We start from the raw sequence: 15,000 nt of genomic DNA on the forward strand, positions 1-15,000 counted from the left end.
CATCAGTTGCCCTCCTCTCCTTCCCTTCACTTGCCCTCCTTTCCTTCCCTTCACTTGGCCTCCTCTCCTTCCCTTCACTTGGCCTCCTCTCCTTCCCTTCACTTGGCCTCCTCTCCTTCCCTTCACTTGCCCTCTTTTCCTTAGCTTCACTTCCTCTCCTCACATTCTCTTCACTTGATTTTACCTCCTTGTTTTCACTAGTCCGTCTCTCTTTTCTTTCACTTGTTTTCCTGTCATTTCTGGGACTGGTAATTCTTTCTATGTTTTCATTCTGTTTCCTTTCCTTACTGTCACTTGATTTCCTATGACTACTTTCATCTTCATCTCTGGGCTTATGCTCTTTTCTGTTATATTCTTGTTTCTCCTTCTCTCTGCTTACTCCAACTTCAAAGTTATTAATTTTCTTGTAGGTTGTCTCATCTGGAAGTTTTGGCCTGCTTTCAGAATCATTCCCGTTGTCCGTTTTAAAACTTTTGAATGTAAAATTGTTTTTTTTCTCATTCTGCTTCTCTCTTTCCTTTATGTCTCTCTCTGACTTCCTTCTGTCATCATCATGTCGACTTTTATCACTCCTTCTTTCATCCTTACTGTGTCTGTGCTCACTTTCCCTACTTCTACTGCTCTTTTTGTGTGTTTCCTCATTCCTCATACTCTTAACCTCAATTCTTCTATCATTTCTCTTTCTATCACTTACTCCTCTTTCATTCTGCTGTCCTTCTGATTCGCAATCTCTGTCAGCTTCCCCAAAGAGATCAATCTCCTTTAGCTTCTTTTCCCCCTTTGATGTCTCTTTTCTGCTCCGTCCTTTGGAGGCACTGGTGTCATCTTTGTGTGAATGTTTGCTGCTGCGTGACTTAGAGCTGTCTCCTTTGTGCTTGGAATCTTTTTCAGACTGATGGCGATTCTCTTTTGTGCTACTACGACTTTCACTTTCTGGCTCCGAGTCTGACTGCTGAGAGTCTGTGTTTCCAAACAGGTCAATTTCTGTGAGCTTGGTCCTTTTCCTTGTTGAAGTCTTCCCACTTACCCTGTCCTCTTCCATTGTTCGCTTCTGGCCTCTGGAGGTGTCTTGGTTATTTGGTGAAGGACTGCGTTTGTTATGCAAGTCAGAATTTTTGTTGTGAGAGTATTCCATGTATGAATCTTCATCCTTCAAGGGGGAATTCCTAAAGGTTGTGCCATGTTCTGTTGAATTCACATTTTCCTTTTCTCCTGAAAATGAGTTTTGTAACATATCCTTATCTTCGTCTGTTTTAAGCATATCATCTGCACATTTTGTCTCATCAGAAATGTCCACATCCTTCATGTCAGTGTCTTGATTAGATTCTTCATCACAAATCACTTCCTCCCTACTAATACTGACTTCATCTCCCTTATCACATGTAAAACCTTCAGATTCAGGAAAATCATAACTCATATCATCTTTATTTTCCTTTTTCTCACTTTCTTTAACACCATCATCAGGAATTATTCTAACATCCCTGTCATCATCCTCATCATCACACTCAAGGTCTGAAAGGGACACTTCATCCACCCCAAACTCCTGATTCTCGTCAGGATCATATCTGCTGTCACAGTCGCTGTCTAAATATCTCTCCTTGTAGCTCTGGGGACTTCTTTGGGCATCCTCCCCTTGCTTTCCTTCCATGTCCTCCTGTATCTCTTCCTTGTCCTGTACGGAATTTCCCTCCCTATTATTGTCGTCTCCCTCTGACTCACTTTCTGACAGCTGGTGGTCCTTTTTCTTTGAATCCCCCTGAGGTGCCTTCCCAAAGAATGAATTTATAGATGTCTGGTGATTAGGTGACCTCTTCAAGGAAAATCCCCTTCTTGTGCTAAGATTTGGAGGTTCCTTGTTGGCCGTCTTGCTGCTCTCCTCTGCCTTCTCATCCATGAGCTGGGAGGCACTCTTGAAACCAGAGCCAACTTTATTCTTGTTCTTCAACTCTTTTTCCACTTGCTTGGCCCACTGGTTAAGACTCAGCTTAGGTTCATGGTCTGCCAACTCATTTCGCAAGTTAAGTGCTGTCGTGTCTTTTCTGATACCCATCATCTGGAAAGAGATCAGAAAAAGGTAAAAATAAAAAGCCTCATTCTATATACATATGAAAAAAAAACATGAAAGTGACATCTCTTCAACATGTAACATTTCTTCTGATTCTGTAAAGATCATTCTGGGCTTATTTCATAGAACCAAACAAGCAACTGTAAAAAAGGGTTTTATGATCACAAGCTTGATTTTGTGAAAAAAAATTATTTAAACACAGCTAACATGAAGTATATCCATGGATGTCAAAAATCAAGGGAAACGTATTACAAGCACGAGAAACCATAATTTTTATGATTATATATATTACATCAGGGGAATTATCCTATTCCATACTACCGAACTGCCTGTCAACACAAACTACAAATCTAATATATTTGACTCCTAGTTTTTATCATCACTACCATATTTCACACCTGAGGACTCCAAACAGAACAATACTAAGAACCTGAAAATTCCCTTATAAAAACAACACCAAACAACCTTCTTGAATCATAACGGCAACATCACAACACTCACCAAGGACATCATTCCCTTCCGGTATATCATGATGACGTTTGTGGAGGTGAAGATGCTGTACTCCAGCTTAACAGCAACATCCTCTATGTCCGACTCTTTGAGGTTCTTCTCCACTGGCGAAAGGTGCTTGCAAGCTTCATAGTTCTTGACCAAGGCCTGTACCACCAGCTGGAGGTAGCTCTCACGGGTCTGGAAGAGAGAACTTGACTGTGAATGTGCTTGACTTTAACGTTACTGACTCAATGTGTTATGGGAGAGGTGATGAAGTGGAGGAGGAAAAATGTTGAGAGAGAGACAGAGAAGATGGGGGATAAACAGAAGGAAAAAAAAGAGAGAAAAGGAAAGAAAAGAGAAGGGGAGGAGGCAGAGGAGGAAGAGGTGGATAAGACCATTACAATATATAACAAAAATATCCAGCACTCTAGAACTCACTCCCACATTCAGCCCTGAAATCTTTGACGTGTATTCAGCATTAGTCAGCTTGGATCTGTTGGCTCTCTCCTTCTCCTCTTTCTCCAACTTCTCTTTCTCTTTCTGCTCCTTCAGTCGACTTGCATAGGAAGAGGAAGATCCCGAGGAGCCACCACGCTGGGTCCCCCTGCGACGGAGGGCAAACTGCTGCTTTATGAGGGTGATTCTCTCCTTCTTCTCTATTTGCTGTGCCTCCCTTACTCGATCTTCACCATCACCGTCCCCATTGTATTCATCCTGTTCTCTATGGGGATAGATTAATGGGAGTATTAATGAAATTTTGAATCTGATGCAAAATTTTGAATTATCAACACAACTGTTAAGGGTGTTTCCCTCACACAACATCAAGTTAATTATTATCTAAAGTCAAACTTGAATGCCAATGGGAAAATTTAGTAAGTCCTTCCTTCAAAATACATAAGTAATTTTTAATCATTTAATGGCTACCTTAATCAAAACAGCAGTGCTATTCAGTTACTTATTCCTCTCAAATAAGAACAGGCTTAAAATAAAGGAGAGAGAGAGAGAGAGAGAGAGAGAGAGAGAGAGAGAGAGAGAGAGAGAGAGAGAGAGAGAGAGAGAGAGAGAGAGAGAGAGAGAGAGAGAGAGAGAGAGAGAGAGAGAGAGAGAGAGAGAGAGAGAGAGAGAGAGAGAGAGAGAGAGAGAGAGAGAGAAAGAGAGAGAGAGAGAGAGAGAGAGAGAGAGAGAAGCAGAGAGAGAGAGAGAGAGAGAGAGAGAGAGAGAGAGAGAGAGAGAGAGAGAGAGAGAGAGAGAGAGAGAGAGAAAGAGAGAGAGACAGAGACAGAGACAGAGAAAAAGAGAGAGAACGAGAAAGGGAAAGAAAGAGAACGAGAAAGAAAGAAAGAGAAAGAAAAAGAGAGAAAGAAAAAGAGAGAAAGAAAGAGAGAGAAAAAGAGAGAAAGAAAAAGAGAGAAAGAAAGAGAGAAAGAAAGAAAGAAGGAGAGAAAGAAAAGAGAGAGAAAGAAAGCAAGAATGAAAGAAAAAAGAGAGAGAAAGAGAGAAAGAAAAAAAGAGAGAAAGAAAAAAAGAGAGAAAGAAAAAAGAGAGAAAAAGGAGAGAGGGAGAAAGAGAAAGAAAAAAAGAAAGAAAGAAAGAAAGAAAGAACGAGAGAAAGAAAGAGAGAAAGAAAGAAAGAAAGAGAAAGAAAGAAAGAAAAAGAAAGAGAGAGAAAGAAAGAAAGAAAGAAAGAAAGAAAGAAAGAAAGAGAGAAAGAAAGAAAGAAAGAGAGAAAGAAAGAAAAAAAGAGAGAAAGAAAGAAAGAGAGAAAGAAAGAAAGAGAGAAAGAAAGAGAAAGAACGAGAGAGAGAGAGAGAGAGAGAGTGTTAGTTTAAAAGAAAGCAAATTATCCAATGCCAATGGATAAGGAGGAGAATAAATGAGAAAGCAAATACCTAATACTCCCTAAAGCTTTAGCTACCTTTTCTGCCCCCTTCTCCCGCCGCCATACAAGTCCTCATCGTAGCTATCCTCAAACACTGCCACTGCCCCAAACCGATAATTTGACTTGCGAATGAGAGAGGCGCTCCACTGCTCTACCAGCTTATCGACAGCACGCGGGTTGGTGCAGTAATCGCACCTCTTCTTGCAATCGGGTTTATCGTCACCGAAAAACTTTGCAAAGGAATGGTGTCTGCAGCTGTTGGGAATGTGGGATATATATCTTTATATTTTCTGTAACAAGATTTTATTATTGTCACATTTTTTATTTACTTTTTATCTATTTATCTATCTTTATTCTTTGGTTCTGAACAAAATATTCATTTTTATATTGATAGCCAAATAACACTGCTCTCAAACAATTTGTGGCTGTGTCTAATTCCATATAAATATTATATACAGTTTAGTCATACTATTACGTATACAACATCAATATACATTCATTTTATTTAATGATTCCATTTCAACCATTTAAGAACATCTACTTCTTTTTCTCTTTCTCTCATGTTTACTAAATAACTACAAAGCTGTCTTAACATTTAGACTTACATTGGGACCTCACAGAACTTGACCATATACTCATAATTCTTTATAGCAATTTTGGCTTGGTCTTCTTTGTTTGTCTTGCCTGATGCTTTTGCTTTCCCTTCATCCTGGAAGACAACATTGTACATTTTGATGCATGTACTGAAATAATACTTTTTTCTCATTTGTATAATTCATACATGTGCGCGTGCGCACGCGCACACACACACACACACACACACACACACACACACACACACACACACACACACACACACACACACACTCACACACACACACACACACACACACACACACACACATATATATATATATATTTAGTCATTGTTTACCTGTCTTAGCAGGAAAAAGATAGTGTCTCTCTCCGACTTGCTATAATATATTCTACACCGCGAGGGTAGTCCATCACGACCAGCTCGTCCAGACTCCTGGTAGTAGCCAGCCATGGACTGTGGCACACTCCAATGGACAACAAACCTAAGAATAAAATGTTGATTAACCCCTCGGTGATGGTAACAGCTACAGCCATCATGTCTCGCAGTGGGTAGGCTGGTTCTAAACAGTTTAGGCCTAGCCATAGGGTTTAGACTATTTTGTAATATTACATCACAAACAAATCTGGTCCCGTCACCGTAGGGTTGAGAATTATCCTTCCCTCCAAAATCCTGCCATCCAATAACATTATCATGTTTCTTTTATAAGAATTCTTTCACTCACTGCTGCTGGGGATGGCATCTACATACATGCCAATTCCACTGTATTTTTAATTTATTAGTATTCTTAGGAGAATTTCCCAAGGTAGGCCAATAAAGTTTTAGATTTTAATTTCATGCATATGCATATACATACATATACATATACATACATATACAAACATACATACATATATGCACACATAAACAAACATACACACAAACACATACACACAAATACACACACACACACACACACACACACACACACACACACACACACACACACACACACACACACACACACACACACACACACACACACACACACACACACACACACACACACACATACGTATATATATGGTTGGGTTTAAGAATTACACATTTTGATAGGCCATGGTACATGAGGGGGTGCTTTACACATTATAAATAATGCCAAGAGTGATATATGCTATTCTATCTATTCATATCAGACACAGTAAATTAGTTGGATTCAGTCTAACTGAAATTAAATGTTTTACATAAGAAAAGGCAATACTAACTGAAAACAGGAGATTTCTCTTGGCACGTGTGAGCCAGAAAGCACGAATAATTCAAAATGCTTCAGTTGATGCATTCACACATCTCTGCACCAAACTAAATCATTGATAACTCGCAGTGTTTTGTCATAGACTATGAAGAAGTTTAAGTCACCAGATGGGAATCTGTGATCAAGTAAATCCATTACTGATATGATTTTGTCTTAATACATAAATATTTTATAACATTGGTATTACCGGTAGGTGTAAGCATTTTTTGGTGAATTTTTTAATGTTAAAACTAGGGTGTATGTGATCAGACTGTATCAAATATCCATATATGTTCATACTGGATATAAAAGCATTCTATGAAATGTCCCAAGGCAAAAATCTGCTTCACTGGGACATAAAATACAATCATATTTGTTTCCCAGGAAAAATTTTTCTTTGACACTGAAATTTGCATAAATGTAGGCTATGATATAAATATTTACACATACTTATCTATACATACACACAGAGACTTTACTTGCTGAAATTTCCCACAAATTACCTCACAGAAGCCTTGTCTACCCCCATGCCAAAGGAGACAGTTGCTGTGATGACAGGCACCTTTCCGTCCATCCAGTCTTCCTGCACTTGCGACCTTTCTCTGTCTTTCAGGCCTGTAATGGCACGGAAAAAAAGCCAATCGTCCATTTACATTCATAACTTGTGAAGATACTTACAGATTCTCTACCACATGGGGCAGTAAGATTAAAAATGGAAAAGAAAAAAGCAGAAATACCTAATAAAATATCTACTTACTCATTTTACATTTATGTAACTTCTAGAAGCACAAATAACTTTCAATTACTCAATCACAACAGAGAAGCATGACAAGCCAGAGTTGCAGAGGAAACAGAAGAGGAGTACAATGGTACAGAGGAATGAAAAAAAAGATAATAGAACAAAAGAAAGATGAAAGAAAGAAAGACAAATTACCTGCATGATAGGCCTTGGTTAGGACCCCTTTTTTGGAAAGTTGGTCTGCAAGCTCAATGGTACCTGCTCTTGTGCGACAATAGATAATGCCACACCCTGATCGTATCTGTGGATTATTCTGACCTCAAGACACATTCTACATTTCTCGACCTTATTATCTAAAAAGGAAAATATATAAATGTATTTGTAACACAGCTTTTCCTAGTAGTAATACCTAAGCAAGACAAAATACTTCATTTCAGCATTTGTATCTATTCACCAAAGTAGAGATTAAAAAGATAAAAAACAAAAAAAGGAAAGGAAGAGAAGAAGCAGTAGAAAAAATTAAAGTGAGAGGTATACAAAACTACTATAGCTCACCGTCCGATTTTGCTCCCAACCAACCCCCAAGGATTGGATGACAAAATCCTTGAGATCCTCGAAAGGGTCGTCTAGGGCATCTTTGAATCGCACATCGTAAAACAAATTGGAGCGAAAGCAAGATGATTTGAACTTAGATACTGGTTTCTTGAGCTTCAGTTGCATGAAGATGTCTTCTACAACCTGACCAAAAAATGTGTTACATATATACATTGGATTTATAGATTTGTTTACTCTATCAAGCAAAATATCAACTAAAAAAGATACAAGAAAAATCATGGGAAATGCCAAACAACACACACACACACACACACACACACACACACACACACACACACACACACACACACACACACACACACACACACACACACACACACACACACACACACACACACACACACACACACACACAAAGTAAATTCTTCTTACTCTAGCTGTGGCTGTAGCAGTCAGTGCCACCCAAGGAATATTGGGAATCTTGGTTCTCAGATGTCCCAAGCGAAGAAAGTCTGGTCTGAAATCATGCCCCCACTGACTCACGCAATGGGCCTCATCCACCACAAAATATGAGAGCTTTTTGTACTTGTACAGCCTATCTAAGAGACCCTGTAAAATATTGTATACTAAGCAAGGTGATAGGTGTTCCTGGTACCTTTCAAAAGTCATAATACAAAACCATATAATGCTCCATAAGCTTAGATATAAATATACACATTTTGTATATACATAAAATATTCATGAAGATATAAGATCAATAAGAGAGGAAAAACTACATTAAATACCTTAAAAAAATCTGTTGCAGCCTGTTCAGGCGTAATGTACAAAAGGCGAGTGTTTGGGGACATGCAAGAGAGATCAGCAAGCACTCTCTTGCGCTCTTTGCTTGTCATTTTGGAGTTGATAGATTCTGCAACAATCTTCAGTTTCTGCAAATGCTCCATTTGATCCTGGTAATTTTAGAGAAAAATCAGAAAATATCAAGAACACTTTGTGACAGTTACTCTTTGACTGTTTGTCTTCATTAGCATTCATGTATTCCAATTAATAATGGTAATAAAATACCTTTGGCATATATAAAACATTGAATGCAAATACTGCTATCTATTGAAAGAAAAAAAAGGGAGCAGTAAGTGCTGGACTGCCAAGACACATATTTACTAGCAGTTTCGCTTGATCTACCTTCATTACTCTCCCTCCCTACCTCCCTGCCTTCCTCCCTCTCTCCTGCCCTCCCTCCTTTTCTCTCTCACTCCACCTCCCTCTCTCCCTCCAACCCTACTTCCCTGTCTCCCTCCAACCTTTCCTCCCTCCTCAACCTTTCTCCCTCACCTCAGCATTCCTCCCCTCTCCCTCCAGCCTACCTCTCCTTCAACTCCCTCTCTCCTCCAACCTTTCCTCCCTTCTCTCCTCCAACCCTTCCTCCCTCTCTCCCTCCAACCTTTCCTCCCTCTTTCCCTCCAACCATTCCTGCCCTCTCTCTCCAACCCTACCTTTCAACTCCCTCTCTCCCTCCAACCTTTCCTCCCTCTCTCTCTAACCTTCCTGCTCTCTCTCTCTCTAAACCCTCCCTCTCTCCTCCAACCTTTCCTCCCTCTCTCCTTCCAACCCTTCCTCCCTCTCTCCCTCCCTCCCCACCTCTCTCCCTCCAACCCTACCACCCTCTCCCCTATCTCCCTCTCTCTCTCCCTCTCCCTTTTCCACCATCTCTCTCTCTCTCTTCCTCTCCCTCTTCCTCCATCTCTCCCTCTCTCTCTTCCTCCATCTCTCCCTCTCTCTCTTTCTCTCCTTTCACTCCATCTCTCCCTCTCTCTCTCTTCCTCCCCCTCTCTCTCCATCTCTTGCTCTCTCTTCCTCTCTCTCTCTCTCTTCCTCTCCCTCTCCTTCCATCTCTCCCTCTCTCTTCCTCTCCCTCTCCTTCCATCTCTCTCTCTCTCTCCTCTCTCTTCCTCTCCCTCTCCCTCTCCCTCCATCTTTCCTTCTCCCTCCATCTCTCCCTCTCCCTCCAACTCTCCCTGTCCCTCCCTCCCCCTTTCCCTCTTGATTATCTACTAATCACACCAGAACAAGCAACCAAATCAACCATACCTTAATCAGGGCAATAAGAGGGGAAACGACAATGGCCACTTGTCCCTCGGACATAACTGCTGGTAACTGGTAGCAAAGGGACTTGCCAGAACCCGTTGGCATCGACACAAACACGTCATGATCTCCTATAAAGAAAAGAATAGCCACACATTATGTTGTTTGAGAGGGAGGATAGGGAGGGAGGGCAGAGAAGAAAGGAAGAGCAGAAGGGAGAGAAAAACAAAGAGACTGAGGAAGAATGAGAAAGGTGAGGGAATGGAGGGAAGGAGGGAGGGGGGAAACAGAAGAAAGGAAGAACAGAAGGGAGAGAAAAACTGTCAAGAGAATGGGAAAGAATGAGTAGGGAAGAAGGGAGGAAGGAAATGGAAGGAATGGACAGAAGAGAGAAAATAAAAATATTAACAGGGGAAATAGGTGAATGGAGAAAGGAGGAAGGGTTAGTAATATTTTATAACTTTTGCATTTTGTTTACAAGTCTAACACTTCTCTAGAACTTTACGCTTAATTTTCACCACAAACATCTAACTTTCATTGAATAAATAAGACAATCATAACCATCTCTATACTCCTTATTCACTTAATTAAGAACACTAAATAATGTAATCTGCTGTTAAAATTGCTTCATTATAATATGCTATAATATTCCCAACAATGTAAATTTATTTATCAATCATACAGATATTTCTAATTAACAATTTTCATTAATAATTATTTATTATAACAATGACTTTTCGTACATTATATCATTCATTATATTCATGTTATCTATGCTTAAACGAGATATATTTCTTAATACATTTAATTAATGATCTATTTTCTTAACAAATGAACTGTTCATAAACGTTGTCATATTTACTTCTTGGGATATATATTTGGAATTGTAACTTTGTGCCATTAATTTTTACAGGTTATTAAATGTAACTGCACTTCACTTTATCTAATCTCTTGTTTTTTTTAAGTAATCAAAGGATTTTGTCCAATATTCATTAACTACTTTAATTTCTCGCTCATTAATGCATGCACTCGCTTCATTGTGCAATTTACACCTGCCTATTAAATATGTTTATACTTAGGTATGCATTAAACTTACTTATACCTATATATACATCAATTTATGAACTGTCTATTAATTAACGATGGGTTTCACAAAGTAAACTTGTTGCCCCGACTCACCATGTACAACAGCCTCAACAGCTCGTCTCTGTAAGTCACTCTTGAAGGAATCATGTTTAAAGTACTTCGTTAAGCTGGCTACGATCGCCTCTCTCGATTTGGCTTTCGGTGCCATCTTCCCATTCTTAGTTATTTGTGTTTTTTTTCGACTTTCTGTTTTCTCTTCGCTGGATGTTTTGGTGAGCGCTCAATTTCTGGCCTCTTCTGTACCGTTCTTGGAAGACGAATCCTCAATCCGGATACATGGGGATTCCTTTAGCTTATCGTTGAGGAATAAAATGGATTATTTTGGAGAAACTGTAATTGTGATTTGGTTGGATATATATTTATACAAAGAAATGTATTATTGGTAACTTGTTATTTTATATCAGATCTTACATTTCCTGGATTCATAGCAAGTTATAATTATCTACAGGTATGCCTTTACGCAATGCGTGTTCTTTCATAATATATGTTCATATATGCTTATATTTTACATACTATGCATTGAACTTCATCTATATGCGCCTGTATATATCAATAATACTCTTTGACTCTTCTGCAAAACTGGAAATACATTTTGGGCATATAGTATAAAAAAAACCGTACTGATCGGACGAGTGATTTAAGAACAAATGTACCTCGAAATCAAAGGCAACTTTAACTTACTTCATATCATTTCATTAAATTTGATTATATTATTGACGCTGAAAGTGGCTAAATCCAAATGACTTTTTGCATTTATAAACAGCCTTGACAAAAAAATAAATAAAAAAAAAAAAAACGAAATCAAGGATCGGGATGCGTGATGACGTCACATGTAAACAAATCGTTTCAAATGATGAAAATATGACGAGTAATTCTTTAAGGAGAAATCTGCGTCTCAGCCCAAATGAACTGGATAATCTTCTTCGGGAAGAGAAGAAGAAATGGCAGATATTTCGTCTTCAACAGGTTATATTCTGTTTTGTTCTTATTCTGTATTAGGTATATATTTTATTGTAATTTTCTTACGCCAGGACTCGTCAAGCATAAATTGCTGATTTTATGTTATTCGATTCACAAGGAAGATGTTTATGTATATAGGTAAATATTTACGTACATACATATAGACATATACGTATGTATATGTGTATTTATGTATAGTTTTCGTAATTTTAAAGGAGGAAAAGGAAAGCTATTTTATGCAGGTTCAAACGAATTTGTGAGTGGTTAGAACCCAAACTATTCCTAATACATATAGGGAAGGGGCAAGACCTGTAGGTGAGTTTATATCATTCAATATATGTCCACTGCATATATTTCAGATGGAGTTTAAGTCTGCAGAATCCAGTAATGCAAATGATATTGGAGGTAGTTTATCAAAGTGATTACTGTGGCCTTTGCGCCTTTATCAGTAGTGTTCAGGTAAAAGGCCAACAAACCTCCTGCAAGGGTATTTTAGCAAAATTATGCCTTTAGACCTCTCAGTTAACCATCAAGTAAGGAATCAATCCAAATACTATTATGATAAAATATGTGGTGGAAATTTGTTTGCTTTTTGCAGAACATCTTAGACACTATGGCTATACTGATTACTAGATATGCTGCTGCCATGGCAACTGGATTAAGGCAAATGCAAATCCAAATGAAAAAGGTTAGATTTGAGCATGGCAACTTTGCCATCAGGATGATTAAAATTGTTTGTGGTGTAGACGTTGGTGATATGGTAAATATTCAGAATACAGTGAAATTGCTAATAGGGTGTGAACTTTAAAAATATTCCCAAGCTATTATTACTTTTAAAAGTTACTGCCCTGACAAGATAGAGATTCAACTTGTTATTTATTTGGTAATGAATAGCCAGGAAGGCTTACAAGCTGAATTTTTCAGAATATATATTGTGGATGATGGTGGCTTTAGTACCAAATGTATCCGTTCTAACACTTAAGAACTACAAAACTTCTCCTTGTCTTTCCCTCAGCCACCAAAAGACATGTAGCTTCAGTAAGGCAAATTTTTGATGCAGGCATTTGAAGATCTCAGTTTATGCATCAGAAAATGTATATATTCTTGCCACATCTCAAATTAGAATGTTTATAGAATGCAAAGGTGAAAATGTTATCACAGTTACCCCTAGTATATGAAAGAAAATGGAGAGAATACTATGAATATGGAAGTAAAACATATATTTTTTATATAAAACAATAAATAGAATATGTACCTAGATATACTTATAAGACATATAAGGTCAAAGTAGCTCTGTGTTTGGGGCAGGAGGAAGAAAGTTATGGTCTGGATGGAAGAAATATGCTATACAGCACCAAAATTACTCTGTCACACTCACTACATTTCATTCACAATAAGATTAAGGCAGGTGTAGGGATGTGGATGATGGAAACTTGCCAGACATATATATATGCTTTGCTTGAATAGAATAATTTATGTAACAATGTGTGTTATTTCTTTTTTTTTCTAAGTTACCATTGTGTACTTTCCTGAATGTTTATGTTATTCTATTTTGGACTATTACCCTCATGAATTTTACTATAGTTTTCTAGAAACCAATTACAAACAGTAAGGTGATTTTCCACATTACTTTTATTTACAGGTCCGTGAACAGGCCAAAGTGGAGGCACAGCGAGTTCGAAAAGCTGTAGTTTGCGAGAAAATACAGATAGAGGATGGTCTAAAGCAGGAGCTCTTGGCAAAATATCTTAATAATAAGAATGTAACTGAGAAGAAGTTGCAGGAAGAATATCTCATGTGTTTGCAAGCATTTGGAGAAGCACACAGAGGAGCAAAGAATGAGGTGGTCCTTCAAAACATGATAAAAAATTTCTTTAATATATCCATTTGAAATAGACTGTATACAATATTACATGATTTTTAAAATTGATTATTTACTTTCTTGGAAGCATTTTACTTCTGTGTTCATTAGTTTTGTTAGTCTGGGATTTTATTGTGCACATGAATACATGAATGTTATATTGACACTTGCCTGTTTTCAAATACTTGCTTATTATAACAAATACTTAAAAAGGGTTTTGCAGAATGATCTCTATCTGCTCTCATACAAGTTACAGATAAGATTATTGAAAGGATAATTTGGAATAATCAAGATCAGTGGTATATGCATACATGCAATATTCACTAGAAAGCAATCAGCAGTCTCACCAGATGTACCTTTCAGCCCGACCCCAGCAAGGTGCTAGCGGACCGAGCCCAATACAACAACATAAAGGCCAACAGAAGAGGTCGTGAGGCAGCAAAAGCAGAAGCCGAAGAGCAAGCACATCGTAACTATGAGAAAAATAGACCCATCCGCCAACGGCAAGATGCTCTTCAGCTTGAGAAAGCGCGTGCCCAGCGTGTGGCAAAGCTTCCCATTCCAGAGGCCTTTAGGAAGAAAAAGTATTGTTCATTCTTAAGAGGACTTTATTTAGTAACATGAGGCACATGTTTAGAAATTTAATAACAGTCCCATTAGTGGCTAAAATCTCATTTTTGAATAGAATGATTGTAAAAAAAAAAATCAATTTTATACTAAAGTCATAGATAGCCTGTGTTCACTCTTATTTTACCAAATTACAAAACCACTTTTATGGATTTTCATTTTGTAATTTTTAGACCCATCATACAAGAAAAAGTATCAGAGGTACAGCTGTATGAGGCTGGTACATATACCACCACCAAGTATGTGCCAAAGAATACCGTCGTGGAAAAAGAAATAAAATCAACTCATGTGAGTTAAAAGTTATTTGTTATGATTAGCACTACTAATATGTACATTTATAAGTACTGTATGTATGCAGCTAGGGTTTAACCCCCAAGAATTGTAATTTTGGAGCTGTAGCTATAGACCAGGTATTTCAGGACTCATCATGGCAAATTTTAGTCTCTTTTCAAGAGCATGATTTCATTTACAAAAAAAAAAAAAGCATATATCACTCTGATATGTCAAGTAGATTTTGCCCAATGCATCATCAGAATAGAAGCTATTGATGAAAGTATCTATTACCTTGATTCTATAAGTTTGTATTCCAGTTTGTTCATCATGTAGCTATTAGTTAGGTACAGGGTATGAGAAGGTAGGATTCTGCATGTAAATGAATCGCAAATAAAAGAATCAAACTTTTATCTACCATATAAAGTAGGGCATCATGTATATATGTGTAAATAA

General features: G+C 38.0%; 2 protein-coding genes across 2 annotated transcripts in view; one reads left to right on the top strand and one right to left on the bottom strand.

Moving 5' to 3' along the window:
* LOC113812041 (uncharacterized) overlaps positions 1–11,057 on the bottom strand; it is a 12,609-nt gene extending 1,552 nt beyond the window's left edge. The window contains exons 1-13 of the mRNA XM_070131745.1: positions 10,860–11,057; positions 9,687–9,811; positions 8,384–8,548; positions 8,031–8,207; positions 7,599–7,781; positions 7,239–7,344; positions 6,808–6,919; positions 5,374–5,518; positions 5,045–5,148; positions 4,476–4,694; positions 2,999–3,281; positions 2,567–2,755; positions 1–2,053 (exon numbers count right to left, since the gene is read on the bottom strand). The exon at positions 1–2,053 is cut by the window's left edge and continues 351 nt beyond it. Of these exons, the coding sequence (XP_069987846.1) occupies positions 1–2,053; positions 2,567–2,755; positions 2,999–3,281; positions 4,476–4,694; positions 5,045–5,148; positions 5,374–5,518; positions 6,808–6,919; positions 7,239–7,344; positions 7,599–7,781; positions 8,031–8,207; positions 8,384–8,548; positions 9,687–9,811; positions 10,860–10,974 (3,976 nt within the window). The 5' untranslated portion in view covers positions 10,975–11,057. The remainder of the gene's footprint in view (positions 2,054–2,566; positions 2,756–2,998; positions 3,282–4,475; positions 4,695–5,044; positions 5,149–5,373; positions 5,519–6,807; positions 6,920–7,238; positions 7,345–7,598; positions 7,782–8,030; positions 8,208–8,383; positions 8,549–9,686; positions 9,812–10,859) is intronic.
* Positions 11,058–11,647: 590 nt separating this feature from the next.
* The window catches only part of LOC113812032 (serine-rich adhesin for platelets), a 12,387-nt gene continuing 9,034 nt past the window's right edge, over positions 11,648–15,000 (top strand). The window contains exons 1-4 of the mRNA XM_070131746.1: positions 11,648–11,792; positions 13,429–13,629; positions 14,011–14,231; positions 14,448–14,562. Of these exons, the coding sequence (XP_069987847.1) occupies positions 11,688–11,792; positions 13,429–13,629; positions 14,011–14,231; positions 14,448–14,562 (642 nt within the window). The 5' untranslated portion in view covers positions 11,648–11,687. The remainder of the gene's footprint in view (positions 11,793–13,428; positions 13,630–14,010; positions 14,232–14,447; positions 14,563–15,000) is intronic.

Source organism: Penaeus vannamei, chromosome 17 (genome assembly GCF_042767895.1).
Source record: "Penaeus vannamei isolate JL-2024 chromosome 17, ASM4276789v1, whole genome shotgun sequence".
Taxonomy (NCBI): Eukaryota; Metazoa; Arthropoda; class Malacostraca; order Decapoda; family Penaeidae; genus Penaeus; species Penaeus vannamei.